Source organism: Eleginops maclovinus, chromosome 7 (assembly GCF_036324505.1).
Source record: "Eleginops maclovinus isolate JMC-PN-2008 ecotype Puerto Natales chromosome 7, JC_Emac_rtc_rv5, whole genome shotgun sequence".
NCBI lineage: Eukaryota > Metazoa > Chordata > Actinopteri > Perciformes > Eleginopidae > Eleginops > Eleginops maclovinus.
Window position 1 is genome coordinate 2,570,401 of NC_086355.1, and position 24,344 is coordinate 2,594,744.

Sequence of the window (24,344 nt, forward strand, 5' to 3'; positions counted from 1 at the left end):
TCAACAGGCTGATACACTCGCCCAACTGGACAGCCTGACCTCGACTGTCCCCTCTGCTGCCTTCAGTTCCCCACACAACCTCTGGTCAATTCAAAAGGCCAACGAGACGCCGGGCAGAGCAGGGGAAGCACAGTGCGGTTTTCTTCATCTTGTACTTTCTGTTAAACCCTACATGCTTTAATCTTCCAACGACAAAACCTGCAGACTCAATGCTCCTGCTGAACTGAGCAGAAAACCACCGGTGTTTTCTTGTTCCTGGACAATTCAAATGATTCATTCAAACAGAATAATCTCATCCCAAATGAGACCAGAAAGGTTTTTGCTTAAGCACACATTTTCACAATTACTGCACCGCAGAAATTCTGCACAAATGACATGTTTTGCAATGTTGATGAAAGCTATTCTGTCAGCCAGAGGTGGGAGAAGTTCTCAGGTCTGTACTTGAGTAAAAGTAGAAGTACTCAGGTCTGTACTTGAGTAAAAGTAGAAGTACTCAGGTCTGTACTTTAGTAAAAGTAGAAGTACTCAGGTCTGTACTTTAGTAAAAGTAGAAGTACTCAGGTCTGTACTTGAGTAAAAGTAGAAGTACTCAGGTCTGTACTTTAGTAAAAGTAGAAGTACTCAGGTCTGTTCTTTAGTAAAAGTGGAAGTACTCAGGTCTGTACTTTAGTAAAAGTAGAAGTACTCAGGTCTGTACTTTAGTAAAAGTAGAAGTACTCAGGTCTGTACTTTAGTAAAAGTAGAAGTACTCAGATCTTGTACTTGAGTAAAAGTAGAAGTACTCAGATATTGTACTTTAGTAAAAGTAGAAGTACTCAGATCTTGTACTTGATTAAAAGTAGAAGTACTCAGATCTTGTACTTGAGTTAAAGTAGAAGTACTCAGATCTGGTACTTGAGTAAAAGTAGAAGTACTCAGATCTTGCACTTGAGTAAAGTACAAGTACTCAGATATTGTACTTGAGTAAAGTAGAAGTATTCAGATCTTGTACTTGAGTAAAAGTAGAAGTATTCAGATCTTGTACTTGAGTAAAGTAGAAGTACTCAGATCTGGTACTTGAGTAAAAGTAGAAGTATTCAGATCTTGTACTGGAGTAAAGTAGTGGTACTCAGGTCTTGTACTTGAGTAAAGTAGAAGTACTCAGGTCTTGTACTTGAGTAAAGTAGAAGTACTCAGGTCTTGTACTTGAGTAAAGTAGAAGTACTCAGATCTTGTACTTGAGTAAAGTAGAAGTACTCAGGTCTTGTACTTGAGTAAAGTAGAAGTACTCAGATCTTGTACTGGAGTAAAGTAGTGGTACTCAGGTCTTGTACTTGAGTAAAGTAGAAGTACTCAGGTCTTGTACTGGAGTAAAGTAGTGGTACTCAGGTCTTGTACTTGAGTAAAGTAGAAGTACTCAGGTCTTGTACTTGAGTAAAGTAGAAGTACTCAGATCTTGTACTTGAGTTAAAGTAGAAGTACTCAGATACTTTACAACTCTACTGTTAGCCTGTATTTAGCGGACTTCTTCAGGTAAATGATTGAGTATTATTGAGTATATTGGGGCCTGACGTGTGTTGTGGTAAGAGGTACAGTGTAAGCTTGCTTCCTAATTTTTCATTTATTTTTTGTGTGTGTATAGATGGGACTTATCTTGGATTTACTTTTCAATATAAAATGAATCTACATGCCTTGATGTGGTTTTTCTTCGTCCTTCCTATCAATAATACAGATAATATTTGACTACATTTTTCCAATTTGTCCGAGATTTTTGAAATCTTCCACGTTACTGAACCCCTATTTTTTTCTATCTGAACTGCTGTTTATTGTCTCCACCCGCTGTATTCAGATAGCTTCAAAATGTTATGAGTTATTCCGTGGCCCAAGCTACACACATCCCCTAAATTTAATTCAAATCTAGGCAGTTCTGTATCCCGGTTGACAGACAAACAGAAAACATAACCTTGTTCTCATAAAGTAAGGAGAATATGGAGCTGCAGATGTCTGGCAGATTCTGTTGTGCAGTGAAGTTCAGGTTCAAGTCAAATCAGCCTCAGTATGTAAAACACTACTCCAGTGATATTAAAACTACTGCAGTTTAATAACAGGTCTTCTGACAGTCGCCGTTTCGGAAAAAGCTCACTGTAAGACAGCTGACCAAAATATCTGACAAGCCAGAAATCCAACTGATGGCAATTAATCAAGCGTCGTGTGACGTCGAGCTGAGTGGTAGAATTAGTGGAGGGCAAGCAACTGGAAGGTAAAAATAAGGCTCAATCTGTGCACTGTGAAACCCTCCTGTCATCTCCTCTTTTTAAACCCTTTATTTTCCTACTGATACCCAAGTAAACAGCAAGGTAAATCATCACAACACTGGTGCAGGCGACGCATGTTTGTGATATTTCCCCTTTTTTTTCAGCAGGATAATCTCCACATATTAACACCACTTTATGATTTTTGAAGTAGATGCTAACGTTGGGCTATAAAGGAACTACAGCACGGTCACATGACTTCACCTCACCACCGCTAAGCTAAAGGAGGCTAACGTTGGGCTATAAAGGAACTACAGTACGGTCACATGACTTCATCTCTCCACCGCTAAGCTAAAGGAGGCTAATGTTGGGCTATAAAGGAACTATAGCACGGTCACATGACTTCACGTCACCACCGCTAAGCTAAAGGAGGCTAATGGTGGGCTATAAAGGAACTACAGCACGGTCACATGACTTCACGTCACCACCGCTAAGCTAAAGGTGGCTAATGTTGGGCTATAAAGGAGCTACAGCACGGTCACATGACTTCACCTCACCACTGCTAAGCTAAAGGAGGCTAATGTTGGGCTATAAAGGAACTACAGCACGGTCACATGACTTCACCTCTCCACCGCTAAGCTAAAGGAGGCTAATGTTGGGCTATAAAGGAACTACAGCACGGTCACATGACTTCACGTCACCACCGCTAAGCTAAAGGAGGCTAATGTTGGGCTATAAAGGAACTACAGCACGGTCACATGACTTCACGTCACCACCGCTAAGCTAAAGGCGGCTAATGTTGGGCTATAAAGGAACTACAGCACGGTCACATGACTTCACGTCACCACCGCTAAGCTAAAGGCGGCTAATGTTGGGCTATAAAGGAACTACAGCACGGTCACATGACTTCACCTCTCCACCGCTAAGCTAAAGGCGGCTAATGTTGGGCGTGATGATGTTTAGTCTCATTTACACACTTGTTAGCAACCGCTGTATTTAAATTCACCAGCTGGGTATTCAGTGACCTTTTTTCAGGCTAACATCCAAAAACATGTTAAAAATGTTTTGACTTTGAGAACAAGGAACAGGAAGTGCTTAAATGCTGACTCATTTCTGAGTTTTACATCAACAACTAGTTTGAAGCCTGCATGACTCACTCTCTCACACACACACACACACACACACACACACACACACACACACACACACACACACACACACACACACACACACACACACACACACACACACACACACACACACACACACACACACACACACACACACACACACACACACACAGAACATGCTATATTAGTTCTGGCAGTCTGTCTTCATGGCTCAGCAACAATGATGTCCGTGACCGGTTAAAAAAGTCAAATCAGCACGACAGACATCAGATCATGTCTCCTTTCATAAATCCAGTGCAGATGTACAGTAAGTGTATAAATAGGAGCACCCTCATTTAAATCTTGACGCCCTTGACCTCGCTTCAATCAAGCACTGCGCGCTCTATTTCAGGCGAGCAGACCTGGACCTCTCCGAAATCACATAAGCCTCTTTTATGCTGTTGACATTTTTCTCTCTTTCGCTTGAAAAATAAATGATGTAATACATTAATAATATTTATCATATAAATCTTTAATCTAGTGCACTTTTAAATGCCCATTAAAACACCATTTTATGCAATGAAAGCATGCAGGGTTATAGTAATGGATTAACTCGTTCACAAAAAGATTTACAGGATTTATTTTATTTAAATTATCACTAAAATGGGAAAAAATGTTCTGAAAAAAAGACACAAAATAAAAATGATTTGTACATCTAAAATAATATTTCTGCTCTTGTTAACAGGATTAGGATGAGGAGTTGTCATGCAGTTATGTAAATGGATTAAACAGCCTGCTGCTTTTTCTCAGTATCTACTCTATTGAAATTATGGGATGTGCATTTTAACAACACCAATACAAATAAGTAAGAAAAGTTGTATTTCAGTGTTTCACAAAACAGTTATTTAAAATGTACAGAGCTCTTCATCAGGTCTCCTCGACCCCTCAAAGTGCTTCACATACTACGAGTCATTCACCCATTCACGCCTCATTCATGCAGAGCAGCACCACTTGCTCTGGTGAAGCTAACACTCACACACACTCACACACCATCGGCCATCGGCCATCGGGAGCACCTCAGGGTTCAGTATCTTGCCCACGGAGACATCCACCTACTTGACTGCAGGGACTGGGATCAAACCCACAGTCCGTCAGTCTATTGTACTTCGATATTTCACGTTGCATAACAACATTAAGAGCAGCTGTTTGTTTGTCCCGGCCCGTTGTGGGAAATGTTTTGCTTCTTTTAAAAAGGATAAGAGGGATTACTGAAGCCTAACCCAAATCCATATGCCAATAATAACTTCCTCCTAATAATGATGTATTAATGCTGCGTCATGCCCTGTTTTATCTACCTATATATACTTTGCAGTGCTATTTAAGGTCATCAACGAAATGTGGGGAAGCTGCTTTTATCCACTGCACACTCAAACTTATAAACAGCCTAACAGGAAATATTTAGGCAAACACAGTTTACATAAATTTGTAACATGGAGTTTAGTCAGCAATATCTCCCTCCTATTGGTCATTTCTATTACTACTATTATTATGTATTATTTATTGTATTTACTCATTTTCTTTTATTTATGTCTTAGTTTCACTTAGTGGGTTATCAGTTGTGAACTTTTGTCTTATTTTATTGTATTTATTCTCTTGCCAATTCAGTATGTATTAACCCTATTGTATTCCATGATGTCATGTTCACATGTGTGCTAACATGTTTTAGCATCTGACTTGAATGACATCTTGTTTTTTATTTGTTTCATGTTGTGTGTCAAACTGTCAAAGCACTTTGAGCTGCATCCTTTGCATGAAAAGTGCAATGAAAATAAAGTTGTTTCAGGCTGTTGCCCTACATGCTAAAAACAAACAGCCTTACTTGCAATCCCTAAATCTGTAAGAAAGAGTCCGCTCACCTGCACTTGTACCGCCATGCTAGAGCATTTTCCAGGTCATAAACTTACATTATTATTTGCAAAGTGCAAATCAATGACAGAGCAGCATCTGAATCTCCAGCAGGTGTTAACAGGTCTTACGTGAAACTCGAAGGTCTCGTCGAACAGCGGGTCGTCCTGGTTCTGAGCAGCGGTGCGGGTCCTCTGTTCTGCACAGTCTGCTGGGACGCCGTGCAGCTCCAGAACCACGTATGGGTCAATGACCTCGCCTTTAGCCCCTGAGCCCTGAGGCTTCGGTAGGTTGTGGGCACTGATCACCTGCACAGAGAAGTCGAAGTTGAATCCATTAAATAAGTTGATGTTTAGATGAAAAAACAAAGAATAGTGCAGGAAAAGGGAGGTGTGTGTGTGTGTGTGTGTGTGTGTGTGTGTGTGTGTGTGTGTGTGTGTGTGTGTGTGTGTGTGTGTGTGTGTGTGTGTGTGTGTGTGTGTGTGTGTGTGTGTGTGTGTGTGTGTGTGTGTGTGTGTGTGATGAATGGCTGGGATAATTGGCACTTGATGCTCATTTCTTTGTTTTTATTTGATTGTTGTCTCCTGATTACGGTTAGTTGTTGTCTTCATCGTGTTGAGTGCTTGTTTGTTGATTTTCCTGCAGAACAAAGACTCCCGCACACTGCAGGCTCTTCACTTGCAGTTATTTTATTCATTTAATAATAACAGCAACCTTTCAAGGAGAGGAATGAGTCTTTGAGTCTTTTGTCCTGCTTTTTCAAGCCTTGATCTTCTCCCTCACACCTGTAGATTGACTGTGTGTGGATTTATGTTATATTATGTAAGCCATTTTCTTTCTTCTATTGTTTGTTTTTCTTCTTACGTAAAGAGGACTTCTTGACCTCTCCAGCTGCATTTCTTTTTGTGAATTTTATGCAGTTTTATGTGTGCATATAAAACTTAAATAACCAGAATTACTGCCTCATTGTTACGTGCATTTACCAACCAGTCATGGTGCAGCTCACCTCCCTGTTTTGACTAAATCAAATCAGTCTAAGTGGACATGTGTGCCAAATTTAAAGACCTTTCCTCAAGTTGTACATATCAACTGTTTACTTTCTTTCTATACTTTAACTTCTGTTTATGTTTGCTTGTGTGTTTTATGTTTATAGATTTTCTCTCCGCTTTGTGTTTGTTGTTTGGTTTTGTCTTTGACTTTTAAGTACGAGTTTTCTTTAGGGAGGAATCTCCTTCCTCCTCTGAACTGTTATTTTTGTCTTACTATTAAAACATGTTGTATCCTCCAATCAAAATATAATCAGTTCACCCTCAAGTCCAAGTGGACATTTCCTGAATTTATACTTTATTTTCTTTGATAGTTTTGACTTTTCTTTGCGTTTCAATATTTGTTTTCTTTTTTTCAAATATGGGAGAACTTTTTCTACTCCTTTCTTATTGTATCTATTTATGTATTTTGTACGAGTCAAATTTGAAGAGGGTTCCTCAAGGTGTTCCTGAGATAAATGCTTCACGAGAAAGACTAATACAACAAGACAAATTCCTCACCTTAATCCGCAGAGTCTGAGCGGGCACCCCCGGCACACAGCCCTGCGTGTGAGCGCTGAAGTACGACACCTCGTCCCTCATCACAGCTGGGCGGAGAACGTACCCACACCCTCCGTTCTGAGAGAAGCGTCCTCTGTGGAGGTCCAGCATGGCGCCGGGGGTCTGCTGGTTCAAGGCCACGAGCTGGACCCCTCCCTTCCAGTACCCCTGAGGGTTGGGGTTGCTGGAGTCCAGGCGCACCGAGCTGGGTCGTACCCGGGTCAGGGTGCGCTTGGTGAACATCACCAGGTCCTCTGGGCTCTCCGTGGTCAGCCGCCCGCCCTCCCCCTCACCCAGGGAGCACAGCGTCCAGCAAGGCGCATCAGGAGCTGAAGGCGTCCCAGGGGAGGAAGGGCTGCTGGGGGGGGACTGCTGCAGTTTGTGACTTGCTCTCTGGGCGTAGAAGCTGCGACTTCCCGTACGAGTGATCGCCACCAAATCTGACAGGTTTTTGTGGAGGCGCAGCTTCCTGGGTTGAGAGGGGGGAGGCACCACCAAGACGACACCCAGCTCCTCCTCACCAGGGATGGTCATCCTCCGCCCAGCCAGAGGCCCCCCACCACCGATCTCCTCGTCCTCCTCGGATATCTCGCCGTCAGAGCCGTCCTGCTCCTGAGGCAGCTTCTTCCCCACGATGAGGATGCGTCCCTTCAGCTGCTCGGGGGAGGGTAAGGTGTTGGCTCGGCCCCCCAGGCTGGCAGGAGAAGACTCTGGGGTGTAAAGACGAGAGCTGAACACCTTCTTCAGGTGCTGAGCTAAGGTGCGCTGCTGGCCAGGAGAGCAGCGCTGGCACAGGTACAGCAGCAGGGGGAACTGGGAGGACAGGAAGGCGTACTTGTTGACCACCTCCAGAGCGGAGCGCACAGTGACTGGGGTGTGCTGGTGGTGTTGGTGGTGGTGGTGGTGGTGGTGATGGTGGCGGGAGATGTCAGGGCCATAGTCGACCCCGAGGAGAGGCTCCCCCTCCGGGCCGTCGGTGACTCCCAGCTCGATGCAGCGGCAGCCGGCCTGCAGAGCTTTGATCAGCCCCCCCAGGTCCGCTCTGCCGTGGACCTGATCGTCCAGCAGGTAGGAGCGGTACGAGGTGCTGGGGGACAAAATAAATACAACTTAATTAAATACAATACTCCAAATAATATCCTATTCCAACATTTGCTTTGAATCTTGTGTTGTTGGACACTAAAGTTACCAGTTACCCGCAGCAGTGAGTGAATAAAAGCCCCTCACCTGATGTAGTAGTGAGACAGAGGCATGTTCATGTCCTGACAGACCCCCAGGTGTTCGGGGTCCAGCAGCTGGCACTCCGGGGACTGCAGGTACCGGGCGAATCCGTCCAATCCCAGCAGCCCTCGCTCCCGACCCTGAGCTGACGGCTCGCAGCGCCTCAGCAGCTCCCAGCAGCCCTCGGTGGTCGCCAGGGACAGACCCTGCTCCGTCTCCAGGAAGAGGCGCAGGTCCTGAGGGTCCAGACACTCGCGGTCCTTGGACAGCTGCACCAACAGGAAGTAGACGTCGGGCCGGGTGCACAGCTCGCAGAACGCCTCGTGAAACTCCTCGCGGGTCACGTGGGAGGTCAGCTTCTCCTTACTGCGCTGGATCTCCTTAAAGCGCAGACGCACCTGGGAGAAGAGGAGAGGAGTGAGGTATGTGAGGGATGAAATGCAGAGGATTGACCCACTTCAACTGAGAAAAAACTGTCCGTTCTTGCAGCAACAACTAGAACTGTGGCGATGGTAACGTAATATAAAACGGTTGCATGGTGTTTCGATGGATTGACTTGATTGGTCCTAAGATCCCCGCCTCCTTAGCAGCGGTTTGATACAGAAACACCAGGCCTAGAATATCTTAATTGACCAATTAGCTTTGAGTATTCAATGAAGCCGGGTACTAAATAAGGTAAGTATTAATGAACGACTTAAGCACTATAAATGAATGATACAAAACCAATCCTGGATCAGTCAACACGTCCCATAGACACTTCCCTCTACGTGTTACATTAAAGCACATGCCGTGAACTCTTGAGAGCCATACTGTAAACTTCCCATACATTGCTGTGTATAATTTGCACATTTCTACACTTTCCTACAACCTGATTAGGATTCAGAACATATCAGAACCAAATAAAGCATACCCATTTCATATTCCTCTACACGAACACTGTGTTATACAAATACATCGTGTTTAAAATGAGCATTTCTTAGAGCATTTACACCTCATGCATCCATTGAAGGCTGATTGAAGGTTGTGTAGTTGAAATAAGGATATTAAAGTGACCCACGTTAAATAAATCATTTCTTCACCTCATATGCTTCCTCTTCTATCAACTCATCTGACCCTGTGCTCAGCCCTCGCAATAATCTCCTCCCTCTGATATCAACTTGGTACCTTTGTCTTTCCTCCAGCTTTATATTTTCACTTTATTCTGTGTCTATTTGTGTATGCAGCAGGTGATAAACGGAAGAGTAACACGGGAGCATCATCCAGATTGTTTCTAACTGAGCTCCAGAAATCCAATAAGGCAGAAAACAAATCTCCTGACAGGAGGGATTAAATGCTCTGCAGCAATTACAGAACAAACCTCTCTGGCTGTGTGTGCAGCTGAGGCGATACACACTCCTGATTACAGAGATGCTCAGTAAATACACCACGTGTGCCCCCCCCCCCCCCCCTTACCTTAGCCTCCCTGATCCCAGGGCAGAGTTTACAGATGGTGGCGACGGCCACGTCCTCCGACACGATGCCGTACCCATCTTCATCCACCTGAGCGAACTCCGCCGCCAGCCACTCGCTCCTCATCCTCCCCCCGAGGCTGCCGTCCACGCACCCTCCTTCGCCCAGCACTCCTACTCCCCCTCCTCCCCCAGCACCCCCGATCACTGACGGGTGAGCCAGCAGGTAGCGCAGGCCCGTCACCCAGATGTTCGCCACATCCGCAGACAGTGCAACCAGATCCAGAGACTGTGGGGACGGACAGAGAGGGGGGTGGGGAGTGACTTAGAGGATCTTTATTTTCATCACATAACATTTCTGACTCTCTGTACCTGGTAGTCGTCCCCATGGATGATGGAGAAGGCAGCCTCCTCTGCCAGCTGCTCGGTGATGGGTCCGTTGTGGAGGAAGGTCTCCGTGCTCTTCCCGGTGCGGACCTCCCGGATGCCGGACACGTCGAGCCTCGCCCGATCTAAGTCCTTCTTGGACGGCTCCCAGCGCAGGCAGCTGAGGTCGGAGTCCAGCGTGAAGAAGCGACAGTAGACCCTCGAATTGGGACGGATCTTCTTCAGCTCACACCCGCCCTGCATGAAGGCGAGGCAGTCTGCTGCACTGCTCACCTGGGGAGGGAAACCAACCATTAGAGTCCAATAAAGAAGTAGTTGTTTCATGATCGGATAGGAAAGTAACCTACCTTCTTCTCGGAGGGGATGCTACTGAAGGACACCGTCTTCTTCCTGCCTCCCCCCATCTTCTGCACCGAGGGATCCTGGGAAACAGACAGAGACAGAACAAGAGCAACACAATCAGACTCCAAAAAGTGTCTTTAAACACACTCAACATAACCTGGAGGTAGATTCTAGATCTAAGCGCTTCATTGTCATTTGCAAAACATGATTTTTTGACAGTTAAATGATGAGGCAGCGCTTTATTTTGAGAGATCGAGGCTGGAGCGTTCACCATGCAGGGAGTGTTTTTTCCCATCAGAAGCCTGTGAAGCGAGGAATAAAAACACACAAAAGGAGCCCCGTAAAATAAGCATATAAAAGTGATCGACGCAGAACAAAAGAATGCATTAAAAGTAAGGCATTGCAGAACTTTCTCATAGGAGAAGGCTTGTTAAAAACCATAACAACAAATCATCTGAGAAGTCATTGTTCACACACAGTCTGAGTTTTGAAGCAGAAATCCAAAATGCTTCCTTTCCTTTTTTAGAACAATAGGTATCTTGCTGTTTTCAACAATACAACAGAAGGAAAGCTCCAGAAACTTTGCAAATCCTGGCTTTTATTTGTGTATTTCTGGGCTTGTAGGTGTCTTTCACAGCTTCTTCCTTCCCCTGTTTTGGCAGAGAGAAGCCGGCCAGCTCGCTTTAATCGGCTCCTCTAAATTTGGACAGAAGTGCTTTTATTTCCTCACAGTCTTCCTGATCTTCACATCCTTATTTAGCCCGGTGAGCTGGCTCTGAGGAAATGTTTGAATAAGTGGAATGGAGGCTGTGTGCGTGCAGAGGTGTGACTGTTAAACTGTACAGTGTGAAACTAGGACACCAGTTTAGCATTTAGGAGGCCTTTTTAAATATTAATCAGATGAGGAAGGTGTTTTTCAAACGGCAGGAGGGAACCTTCTGGAGAATACACACATTATTTTGATTCCTCTGGTAAAAAAAAGACCTAATTTTTGGAGCTGAAATGATGAGTCAATTAGTCAATCCACAGGTAATTGATCTCCAAGGCTTCTATTGTGAGCAAAAAAATATATCTTTGGTCTTGTACGGAGCATTTATTCAACTGCTACGATCCTTTTTATTTGATAAGCAAACAGTAAACAGGCTGTTCTGGTGGCTCACAGCTGATCCATTGTGCCATTGTGTAAAGAATATTCATAAACAAGGACTTTAGTTTACACACACCACACACACAGGTTATGAAAGCCCAAAACAACATCCAAACTATGTACGACTTTAAGGCGAGACTATTAATCCTCTCTTATAATCTCCCCAGGATCCAAAGCTGTCACTGTGTGCTGACAAAGGGTCCTCTGATTACCTGATTATGAGGGAGCAACGTTTCAGGGTTTAAATGTTGACACAAAGTCCTGTAAACACACACTCATGCCTCGGCTCTGAATCCTGGAGGATTACAGCTGTGAGGAGAGACTTTACAAACGACAACATGAGACTCTGCAGCATCAGGAGGACATGCATACGGAAGTTATATATTTAAAGAGGCCCTATTGTGCTTTTGGGGCACGCAAGGGTTTCCTTTGGAGCATAATGTATCCCAGAAGACATATTAAGTTCATTTTCCAGTTCATATTTGTATTCAGTATCTCTCCTGGGACATGTCTCCATGCTTTAATGTTCAGAAAGCTCTTTTTGTCTCTCGTACTGCCTGTGCTGCAGCACCTCTTTTCACCCTCTGTCTGAAACCAGAGCCCAGTCTACTCTGATTGGTTAGCTCTGTTGTGATTGGTCAACCACTTAGAGATGTCCCGCCCCTTAGGCCTATCACCTGCAATGTGTTAGAGCGTTACATAATTGGAGCGTGAGTGTTACGTAGTGATGTCACTATGTCAGGGAAGTAAAGAAAGGAGTCCAATGGAGGTCTTTCCCGTATTTTAGCCTTTGCAGACCATATACATGCACTAAAACCTATGAACACACGACAGGATTGGAAAACCACCAAAAACTAGATAGGGCCTCTTATTTAGCGACTGTGAAGCTGCACAAACTTTTTTTAAACAAACAGTGATTACGTCAGAGAGAGTGAAGGGAGGGACAGAGAACTAATTAACAATCGTTGCCTTTGTCCAATTCGCTAAACAAACACGTATTGATTTCCAGTACTCCCACAGCCCCCAGCACACAGAGAGGCAGCAGAGTTTCCACTAAAGCTGTGTGTCTTTGTTCACCTCACAGTCCCAAAAAACGTCTTTTTATTTTATGACTGTCGGGCTTAGAGAAAGCAGGTCAACGGGTATTTAGGTGCACAGAGCGATGGGGGGGTGGTGTCTCTTTCGTGGTGCTTCGGGGCGACGTGGATCATTTGGGAACATCAACGTTGTTGCAAACTAATCCAGTGCGAGCATGAGTGTGTACGTCGTGCATGTTTCCACTTTGACACACGACGCCATCCAGGAAACTATGGCCACGTCCTCCTAAAGCCTTTAAAGCTGCGCTCTGTTCGGCCTAAAAGGGCATCTATCAGATATAATCCACGGCCCGCTTTAAGCCGCATCTCTTTCTCTCTGTCCGTCTGTCTGGTGTGTTTTACTTCCACTGCTCAAATGTGATCATTCTCTCCATCACTGAGCGGCTGCCAGGGAGTCAGCACAGATGGAGAGACGCTGAAGAGAAATGAGAGCAAGAGCTGCAGGGAGAATCGAGAGGAGACGCAAGGAAAGGTCAGACGAGACAAATGAAAGGATGTTCTTCAATTCAAAGCAGAGCAAAAAGGCCGGGAATCAGCACACGGGAATCTAAAAATAATAAAGCACTGAATGAAAGAACAGCCGACAGGAGATGAAAAGAGGATTTCAGATGCAACAAGTGGGGATGAATTGAGCAACAGTAGAATAAGTGGATGCAGAACAATGGGTCATTGTGTGTACAGCCGCTCGCTCTCCACGATATGGTCAAGGTTTACCCACACAAGTACAGACGTCACGAACACGACGCCTGAACACAAAGGCAAAGAATAGCAAAGCTTGGAGTTCTGTTGGTCTCACATTGTTGTGTGTGAGGATTAGGAGGATTTAGTCCCACTATCATAGATGTTTCAACACCACAGAAGAAGATTATACCAGCTATTCTCTGCACCTACAGACCAACAATACGGCACAGCACTCAGATGAATAACCACATTATCGTGCATGATGTTTCTGGAAGAGCTTTGATTAAGACGTGATTAAGCATTCAGGCCTGATGTGAGAGTGGCTCTAACATTTGCTCTCATCAATTATTCATTTGCATCATCGAAAGCCAAATTTCAGATGAGGGATGATGAGTTTTTGCCAGACTTCGAGGATGCATTCTGTCAACGTACGTGGACGCCTTCAGCTCTGCAGATTTGGGAACCTTGCTGCAGGGTTACATCATAAACTACACGAACGTCAGATGTTGGTTTTTAACTTCGACTCAAAAATAAACTTCTTCAACATCAAATTCTGAAATATTTTTACTTTAGAGCTGAATTTATGCACGGTGCATGTTGTGGTATCAAAAAAGAAAAAGACCCCTGACTGAATAAAAGTACACTAAGCATAAGATGTAGGTGTTTAATCATGTCAAATAATAATCACTGTTATAATATATCTGAAAAATGCAGCTGTTGGACAAAAATATCTACCAAAAAAAGACTTATTTCTAAAATAAAATAAAAACTAAACTAAATGAAATAATACCAACTGTGATGATTCATCTCGTCCCAAAAAATGATGTAGTTGTTGGATAAAATGTCTGCGAAAATCCTTCCTTCTCAAATAATAAAGAATAAAATAAAATAACAAATAAAAAATTTCTTAAAGTCACAAAAAAAATCTGAAATAATAATATAATAAATATCAAATAATTCAAAGGCATCACTAAATGCAAATGGTCTCAAATAAAAGCTTAAAAAATAACATGTTACTTTAAGCACTACAAGGACGGCATTAGGACTTTTCACAATGCCTTGAATAGCTCCTTTCTGCTGAAATATTCTCATACTTCTTAGTACTTTTTCCTGTTTGTCCTTCATGGTTTTGGGCATTCATCCCTGCAGAAAAAAACCACTCTAACTCACACAGTGTCCTGCACAGTGACCTTCAGCAGCTGGAGCTGTAGCACACATCCTGAATGAGCTGTAATGAACCGAGAGAGCCGATGGAACATATGTAAAAATCAATCGACAAAACTCACACACGTGCACACGATCATTCAGAAATCCAGATAACGAGCCTCGATGTTTCCGTCTATTGACTCACATGTTTATACAACTAGTTAACCTTGTGCATAATGCTCACACACACACACACACACACACACACACACACACACACACACACAGCAGAGCAACACCTGGCAGTTGCATAAATCCGGTCAGAATCTGATCCCATGATCCGGCTAATAATCCTGAGGCACACTAGCAGGAGATTACCACGTTAGATTACTGCAGCCACTAATCCACAGCACAGGACGGGAACACACACACACACACACACACACACACACACACACACACACACACACACACACACACACACACACACACACACACACACACACACACACACACACACACACACACACACACACACACACACACACACACACACACACACACACACACACACACACACACACAGGCTTTCAGGGCTCGGCACGTACCACATTTGCACTTCATTTTAATCATCAACCCAGTCTTTAGACAAAGGATACTTTTCATCAGTGTATTTACTTTTATACACACTTGTCTGAAGACCTTCAAGTACTTTTTTGGGGAGACTTCACAGACATGAGGCTCACACAGGAAGTACTTTTTTTATAGCAGATGATTAAACCTTTGTCAGGACAGGCTGAACTAACATCAGTGTCAATGGATCTGTTCCAGCAGAGGCTTTTATAAATGCAGGAGTGAGACACTGCAGAGAAACAGTCGACAAAATAGAATAAATTCTGGTTTTATTTTTTTTATAGTGAGACAAAACAAGAAGCCAAAGCAGCCATAGAACCACAACAGATAGAAATGAATGGTCAGTTTATAAATGCTGCAGCCCTTGTGCAGTGAGTTCATGTCTGTAAAGTCTGTCGATCGTTGACTGTGCACTTCTTTATCAGATTTATTTTTCCATGCATGGTCCTTGCTAAAGACTAGATAATAATGTGTTGGTGTGTCTTTCCGCCTTCTCTTGTGCTAAATTGCACACTGAGTTCTGATGACGTTCACTGAAAGACGGACACCGAGAGCTGAGCGCGACGAGCACAGAGAGTCGTGAAGGGAAAAGAAGAAAACATCTCGAAGGAGTCGTGAGAAACCAGAGTGATTCATTGACATCCCTGACTGGACGTGTCAAGAGTGTCCGAGTGTGTGTGTGTGTGTGTGTGTGTGTGTGTGTGTGTGTGTGTGTGTGTGTGTGTGTGTGTGTGTGTGTGTGTGTGTGTGTGTGTGGATATTTCATTGCATGTCCACATTGTGTTTGCCTTCATCATCCAATAAAATGTGTTACAGCTGAACTGCCTGCACCATGTGGATTCTGGACCGCTGCAACAATTGGATGAAATCAATATCGAATTACAATTATCAGCCTCACACCGGATCACACGTATCCGTCGTTATCATTACCGTGTGCAAAGCCTCACAGCAGGTGGTCCGTCAATAAAGTCTTTGAAACAATATCTGAGAGTGTATTCCCAGTGTGTTATCACTGTGCTTCCACTGGTGTGTGTGTGTGTGTGTGTGTGTGTGTGTGTGTGTGTGTGTGTGTGTGTGTGTGTGTGTGTGTGTGTGTGTGTGTGTGTGTGTGTGTGTGTGTGTGTGTGTGTGTGTAAGCCAGGCATTCATTATTGTTTCCTGTTGGTGCACAGGAGTGACGACGAGTTGTAGAAATGTGTCTGATCTTGGAGAAGATTTGGAAAAAAATGACGTCATTTTTGGACAGATTTTGCGATACAACATTTGAACTGGTGCTTAACAGTTGAGTGTGTCTAACATATGTATATATTACTCAGGTTTTTTTTGTATACCCCTTTTTACCCCCCCTTTTTTTCTAGGCTCTTATCTTTTGATGTTATATGTTCTTTTATATTTGCACGGTGGGACTGCCAGAAACGGTATTTCAATGTTCTGTATGTATAACACATGTGGAAACTTTGACAATGAAGTGGACTTTGACTTTGACTTTGCTTCCTGCCATTTGGATGTTGCACTAATCCACTTTGCAATCAATTGTACAGCTATTTATGATACTGTACAAAAATATGACTTCTGCAACTTGTTGAATCGTCCTCACGTTTAAACTAAAACGTGTTTGGATGCAGATCGATTGTCTTCCTCTCCAACAGCCCATAATACCCATTGCTTTCTCTACCACGCTGCACATGAATTAAACTCTTGTGACAGCAGAGGAGAAAACAAACGCACCCTGACAGACGGGACAATCCCATCTCAGCCTCGTCTCCTTTCTTCTGTCCATCCCCCTTACTTACTCCCTCCTAACTCCTCCTGCATGTCTCCTTTTCTCCTCTCCTTCTTCCTCTCTGCTTCATTCCATATCTCCCATTCCTCTCTATTGTTTTGCCCTTTATCTGCACCCTCTTGCCCCCCTGTCTTGTGAGCATTATTGCTATCAAAGCCTGATGGTGATGGTGTGGGGGGGGGGCGGGGTCTTTAGGCAGTGTCTTTATCCGGGGCAATGACACACTTCCAAGTCGAAGGGACATTTGTTATGTAACAGCTTTAAGCTTCCCCGGCTCCTCTGGTGGGCTTCATCACTCTGAGGATATCGACACACATGCACTGATAAAACAAACACACACACACACACACACACACACACACACACACACACACACACACACACACACACACACACACACACACACACACACACACACACACACACACACACACACACACACACACACACACACACACACACACACACACACACACACACACACACACACACACACACACACACATAAAGGGTGTAAGATTACAAGAGGAGGGAGATGAAGAGGCAGAAGGGGAGAGAAAGAAGACAAGTGTACGGGATTAAGAATGGAGAAGAGAAACGAGGAAGAGGAGAAAGGAAGACACACTGGATAAACTGAAACCTGAAAGCTGAATAAAGAGAGACACAGGAGGAAAAAGGAGAAGGAGGTCAGGTGTGTTTCTCTCAAAGACCCCAAAAATAACACCAGACTGACATCTGAATGTACCTCTCACTGTGGGGAGGAGACAAGAGAACAAGCATGAAGAGGAGAGGAGGGAGGAAGGGGAAATGAGACAGTTGGATGGCAGCCCTGTTTGCTTCTGAAAAGGAGATGTTTAGCAAAGGCCTGATGAATGTTTCAGAGCAGGAGAAAAATGAGAAGAGGAGGAGGAGGAGGAAGAGAACGGAGAGGAGGAAGCTCATTTTGAATAATTGACTATAAAGGCAATTAAGCGGAGAGAGAACATCCAGGGGGTTATCTTGATAAAAAAAGAACAACACATGTGTGCATTGATGAGCAGTTACAGTATATGTGTGTGTGTGTGTGTGTGTGTGTGTGTGTGTGTGTGTGTGTGTGTCTCCAGAAGGCTGTCAGATGAGAAGCAGCGCTCGCCAAGACAGCAGTTATGCAACCACGCCTCCAAAAAAAAAAAGAACCACCGAGAGATGTCAGAGCAGTGACTGGGCTGCATTACACACACACACACACACACACACACACACACACACACACACACACACAGCTGCTATTGTAGTGCTATTTTCAGTATGATTTCACCCGCTGCCTAGCAACCTCAGGTGACGGATAATGAAAATGTAATAATCTCAATCTGCTTCTTTATCCTGAGCAAACTCAAAGAGAGGAGGTGTGTGTGTGTGTGTGTGTGTGTGTGTGTGTGTGTGTGTGTGTGTGTGTGTGTGTGTGTGTGTGTGTGTGTGTGTGTGTGTGTGTGTGTGTGTGTGTGTGTGTGTGTGTGTGTGTGTGTGTGTGTGTGTCCCATTTATTTCCTGTGGGATTTTCGAAAACAAACATGTCTATTTGAACTCCACTAATCTGTGCTAAACAAATAAATTAGTAGGGCTACAAATCACTCTTTAAAGTAGAGACTCTACATACTGATATACACCTGAACATCAGCAGGAGAGGACTCTTTAAAGTAGAGACTCTACATACTGATATACACCTGAACATCAGCAGGAGAGGACTCTTTAAAGTAGAGACTCTACATACTGATATACACCTGAAAATCAGCAGGAGAGGACTCTTTAAAGTAGAGACTCTACATACTGATATACACCTGAACATCAGCAGGAGAGGACTCTTTAAAGTAGAGACTCTACATACTGATATACACCTGAACATCAGCAGGAGAGGACTCTTTAAAGTAGAGACACTACATACTGATATACACCTGAACATCAGCAGGAGAGGACTCTTTAAAGTAGAGACTACATACTGATATACACCTGAACATCAGCAGGAGAGGACTCTTTAAAGTAGAGACACTACATACTGATATACACCTGAACATCAGCAGGAGAGGACTCTTTAAAGTAGAGACTCTACATACTGATATACACCTGAACATCAGCAGGAGAGGACTCTTTAAAGTAGAGACTCTACATACTGATATACACCTGAACATCAGCTAGAGAGGACTCTTTAAAGTAGAGACACTACATACTGATATACACCTGAACATCAGCAGGAGAGGACTCTTTAAAGTAGAGACACTACATACTGATATACACCTGAACATCAGCAGGAGAGGACTCTTTAAAGTAGAGACACTACATACTGATATACACCTGAACATCAGCAGGAGAGGACTCTTTAAAGTGCTGCTTTTGCATGGCTTCTTTTAGAGAACCTGGAGATGTTTTCCTGATTTGTCGACCTCTTCATTGATCAATTGACAGAAACACAGTTAACTAACTTTCGTTGAGAGCAGCTCTTGCTCTTTGATGCTTCGGGGATTAAATTGGCTTTGGGACATCGGTTTGTGTTTACGTGTTCCCACAGCCCTGTGCTGCTGTGAGCGCATTTCATTTAAGAATAAATAAATAAACAGAATCTGATTAAATATTCCCTCGAGACTTTAAACCCTGTGAAGAACAAACCGCAGTCCATGTCTGTGTGTGAAGTTTGCATGAGATATATGGGTGTGTGTGTGTGTGTGTGTGTGTGTGTGTGTGTGTGTGTGTGTGTGTGTGTGTGTGTGTGTGTGTGTGTGTGTGTGTGTGTGTGTGTGTGTGTGTGTGTGTGTGTGTGTGTGTTTGCTGTAAACTCAATTATTATACAAACATTTGATTTGAGTTAAGGTCAAAACAAGAACAACATATACGTCCTGTATATTTTCTCAGGGATTTTTTGGGAAATGTGCTCCAAGTTACTGAGAGGTTAGCAGACATGTTAGCATGGTTGCTAACTGGAAAATATTTCTCACAATAATTTAGAAGTCTCAAAAGATGGCAGCAGCGTTCATTCAGGGTCAAATATCACCAGAGTTTAACGTAATGCAAACAGGATTCAAACTTCCCTGAACAAATGTCTTAAACCAATAAATTCACTTCAAAACGTTGGTGTTTTGTTTGCTAGTGTCCCTATAAGGCTATGAATAAATGAATTCAAGTTACAGTGATTATATTTTGAATATCCAACAAGCTTTGGACACAAACTGAAGTAATACTAAAGTATAAAAACTCACTGACGCCAGAAACTAAACTAATATCCATAGGAGAGTCTGCACGTAGTGTGTGCTTTCACCTGCAGATCCTTGCACAGTATTTTTCATGGTGCCAGGTGTGCAGTTATCCGGGGTTTCGTACACAAACAGATTTATAATGATGTGAAGAAAAACACACACAAGGTCAAACCCGAGCCAGCTGCTCTCTGAGCTGCAGCTTCATCAGGACCCGCTGAACCAATGAATGAAGCATGTGAGTAAAGTGGTGAGTTTAAAGGAGGAGATGGACTGTAGCGCTGCTGATTTTATTCTTCCCATCAGAGCCCAGACAGAAGCCTGCGAGGGATTGAGATGATTAAGGAAAGATTGAGAGCCACAGTGTCCCGCAATGTAAAAGTTAGACTGCAGCACTCGTCTGTGCACCAGACACTCCCAAAATAAATGCAGTTTAATTCCAGGACTGATGACCGGGGAAGACTCTTTGTCCTTGTTCATGTTGCAAACTGAGCTGCTTCAACGTTATCCACATGCAATATACTAAGAGCTGGGAGGAGTACTCAGATCTTGTACTGGAGTAAAGTAGAAGTACTCAGATCTTGTACTTGAGTAAAGTAGAAGTACTCAGATCTTGTACTTGAGTAAAGTAGAAGTACTCAGATCTTGTACTTGAGTAAAGTAGAAGTACTCAGATCTTGTACTTGAGTAAAGTAGAAGTACTCAGGTCTTGTACTTGAGTAAAGTAGAAGTACTCAGATCTTGTACTTGAGTAAAGTAGAAGTACTCAGGTCTTGTACTTGAGTAAAGTAAAAGTACTCAGGTCTTGTACTTGAGTAAAGTAGAAGTACTCAGATCTTGTACCTGAGTAAAGTAGAAGTACTCAGATCTTGTACTTGAGTAAAAGTAGAAGTACTCAGATCTTGTACTTGAGTAAAGTAGAAGTACTCAGATCTTGTACTTGAGTAAAGTAGAAGTACTCAGATCGTGTACTTGAGTAAAGTAGAAGTACTCAGATCTTGTACTTGAGTAAAGTAGAAGTACTCAGATCTTGTACTTGAGTAAAGTAGAAGTACTCAGATCTTGTACTTGAGTAAAGTAGAAGTACTCAGATCTTGTACTTGAGTAAAGTAGAAGTACTCAGATCTTGTACTTGAGTAAAGTAGAAGTACTCAGATCTTGTACTTGAGTAAAAGTAGAAGTACTCAGGTCTTGTACTTGAGTAAAGTAGTACTCAGGTCTTGTACTTGAGTAAAAGTACAAGTACTCAGGTCTTGTACTTGAGTAAAGTAGAAGTACTCAGATCTTGTTCTTGAATAAAAGTAGAAGTACTCTGAACTTGTTCTTGAGTAAAGTAGAAGTACTCAGAACTTGTACTTGAGTAAAGTAGAAGTACTCAGATCTTGTTCTTGAGTAAAGTAGAAGTACTCAGAACTTGTACTTGAGTAAAGTAGAAGTACTCAGAACTTGTACTGGAGTAAAGTAGAAGTACTCAGATCTTGTTCTTGAGTAAAGTAGAAGTACTCAGAACTTGTACTGGAGTAAAGTAGAAGTACTCAGAACTTGTACTTGAGTAAAGTAGAAGTACTCAGATCTTGTTCTTGAGTAAAGTAGAAGTACTCAGAACTTGTACTGGAGTAAAGTAGAAGTACTCAGAACTTGTTCTTGAGTAAAGTAGAAGTACTCAGATCTTGTACAGAGTAAAGTAGAAGTACTCAGATCTTGTACTTGAGTAAAGTAGAAGTACTCAGGTCTTGTACTTGAGTAAAGTAGAAGTACTCAGGTCTTGTACTTGAGTAAAAGTACAAGTACTCAGATCTTGTTCTTGAATAAAAGTAGAAGTACTCTGAACTTGTTCTTGAGTAAAGTAGAAGTACTCAGAACTTGTACTGGAGTAAAGTAGAAGTACTCTGAACTTGTTCTTGAGTAAAGTAGAAGTACTCAGAACTTGTACTTGAGTAAAGTAGAAGTACTCAGATCTTGTACTTGAGTAAAAGTATAAGTACTCAGATCTTGTACTTGAGTAAAGTAGAAGTACTCAGGCATTCAAATATTTTAAAGGTGGAATAAAGTAAAACATGATGAAATAAAAACAGCAAATGTAAATTGAGAATATATCGGCAGGAGGAAAAAGGAGATATACCCAACAAAATGTTCTGGATGATAAATGAAGGACTCTCTCCGACACACTAAAAGACGGTAAGAGAATATCACTTTTATTGACGCATCTCTGAAGATTTATTTCAAACTATTTGTTGGAGTGTTCGTTGGAGGAAAAGGCATGTGAGGGACGGAGCAAGAAGACCATTCCTCTCAGAGAGATAGTGAGGGGGGAGAAAGGCCTTGAGAGACGGCGAGCAGCTGCACTGATAAACAGAAACAACCGAAAGGCTGTGAGGCTTCAGCGGAAAATAAGTAACTTTGAAGGCGATCTCTCAGGCTCAAAAATTGAACAATGTTTGATAAAAGTTACAAAATGAGCAGCAGACTAGATTAAAGCACCATCAGTAAAGTAATGACATAAAAGGTTGTTGTATTTTCAGAAAACTGCAGATGCAAACCCTGTGGACCGGTTCAAATGTCTTAAAGTGTTCATTCTGCTTCAACCCCACGCCCGGAGTTGTGTTTAGAGAAACGCTCACCAGTTATAAGATATTCTGCAAAGTCAACATATTGCAAACGTCTGATTGGACTCTCTGCTATTTCATATTGTACTGTTTGATTGTATTATATATATTTGGTATATATATATAATAGTATTTCAGTGTATCTGTACCATGTTGTGTGGGACTCAGTGTCAAAGAACTGGTTTCAATAAATCTTCACAAAAACAAACGTTAATTCTTTGCATGTATGAAATGAAATACGACAGATTTGATCTTTACATTTATTTTTCAATCTGTAAACAGTACCTTGTTTTTATACTTAGTGTTTTTATTATTATTACATGTGCCTACTTTTTCATACAGTATGTCGTTCTACTAATTAATCTGCACTCTTGCTGACCAATAAACGGATCTGATTCTGAATGCGGCAGTTATTAGAACCATAAAATATGTAGAGATGCAAATCAAAGAAGTGGAAAACTGGTGAAATTGTAAGATTTATTTTAAAGCATTTGAATGTAAAGTTCCCCAACCTGAATCAGTCAAAAAGGAACTGAAACAAATGTGAAAAGGAAAACAACTACAGGCAAAGAGCTGCAGAGGTCTAGAAACAAAATATGGAAATAGAAAAATTCAATGTCAAATACAAAGAGTAGGATAACACATGTGCAATATGAGAGTAGATGTACGCAATCACCCTTAGATTGATCAGTATTGATGTCTTTATGAGTCATTATTGACTTTAGGGCTAACAGTTTTCACTTGCTCCTAATGTAAACATTTTTCCATTCAAATATTAATGTATTAAGACTGTTCCTTTTCCACAGTGCATCTGAAGCATTGAATAATTCAGAGTATCTCAGTATTTATTATGTATAATGCTTCTTATTTTTCCTAATACGTCCTGGCGTTTTCAGGATTTAAATAAAAAGTATATTTCTCTTAATACTTTTGAATATATATTTCATTATAACTTCAGCAATGACTGCTTCTCTTCTTGCTTCTCACGGAAACAGGAGCTCCAGGCCGGGCTGGGATTATGCTCCGGTGCATTGTGTTCTCGTTGGCTCTGAAAGCATGTGGAAATGTTTCCTATTAGAAATCCAGGTTGGACTTCTTGTTCCCATAAAACCTTTTCACTGTTGTTACAGAAGGGTCGTGTCCTTTTGTTGGTGGGTTCGGATAACATCCTCTCTTTTTCATTTCTGCTTTTTCAGTGAAGCTAATACCCCACCTGGCATTGATCTCTCTTGTGCAACCTGAACTGAATTAAAGGAAACAAAGGAACAACATAAGTTTGGTTTCTGAGTTCAAACAAACTCCTGCAAACGGTACGATGTCCGTGACCTCTGACAAGCTCTTACAGCAGATCTTTAAGTCTAATTCATAGAAAAAGAAGCTGAGACAAACTGAATTTCCTCTCTAAGTCCTCTATAAAGCTGCAAACTCACTTTTTTGCTTTCATGCATTTCATGATTTGTCCATGTCCTGTCAGTGTGGTCCAGTGTATATTCATCTTCCTCATTTTACATTTGTTTTGTAACAATGCACGTCTCAGTATTGTGTCAGAAGCTGCATTTCTTTAGGCTCTAATTATAATATATTAAGTGTTGAAAGTGTAGGAGTGTGAAGGACGGTGGGAGTGAGATTTCTTCAGATTCACTATCCATGCCTGAGATTCTGTTGTCAGCTGGTGGAGATGACCTTATGGATTTATGTGAACATGAAAATAGAGTAAAATGGACGTACGGAACATATCTGTGTTGCTGGCGCAGCTTATATAACCGCTGACACTTCGGACATTTATAAAGCACACTCTTAC

The 24,344-nt window shown here is 42.5% G+C and overlaps 1 protein-coding gene across 1 annotated transcript in view; it reads right to left on the reverse strand.

The window, feature by feature from the left end:
• Window positions 1-24,344, reverse strand: part of plcl1 (phospholipase C like 1) — a 76,642-nt gene that overhangs the window by 15,425 nt on the left and 36,873 nt on the right. Inside the window, exons 2-7 of the mRNA XM_063887935.1 lie at window positions 10,235-10,309; window positions 9,873-10,160; window positions 9,505-9,789; window positions 8,059-8,450; window positions 6,793-7,918; window positions 5,377-5,553 (exon numbers count right to left, since the gene is read on the reverse strand). Coding sequence (XP_063744005.1) covers window positions 5,377-5,553; window positions 6,793-7,918; window positions 8,059-8,450; window positions 9,505-9,789; window positions 9,873-10,160; window positions 10,235-10,309 — 2,343 coding nt within the window. The remainder of the gene's footprint in view (window positions 1-5,376; window positions 5,554-6,792; window positions 7,919-8,058; window positions 8,451-9,504; window positions 9,790-9,872; window positions 10,161-10,234; window positions 10,310-24,344) is intronic.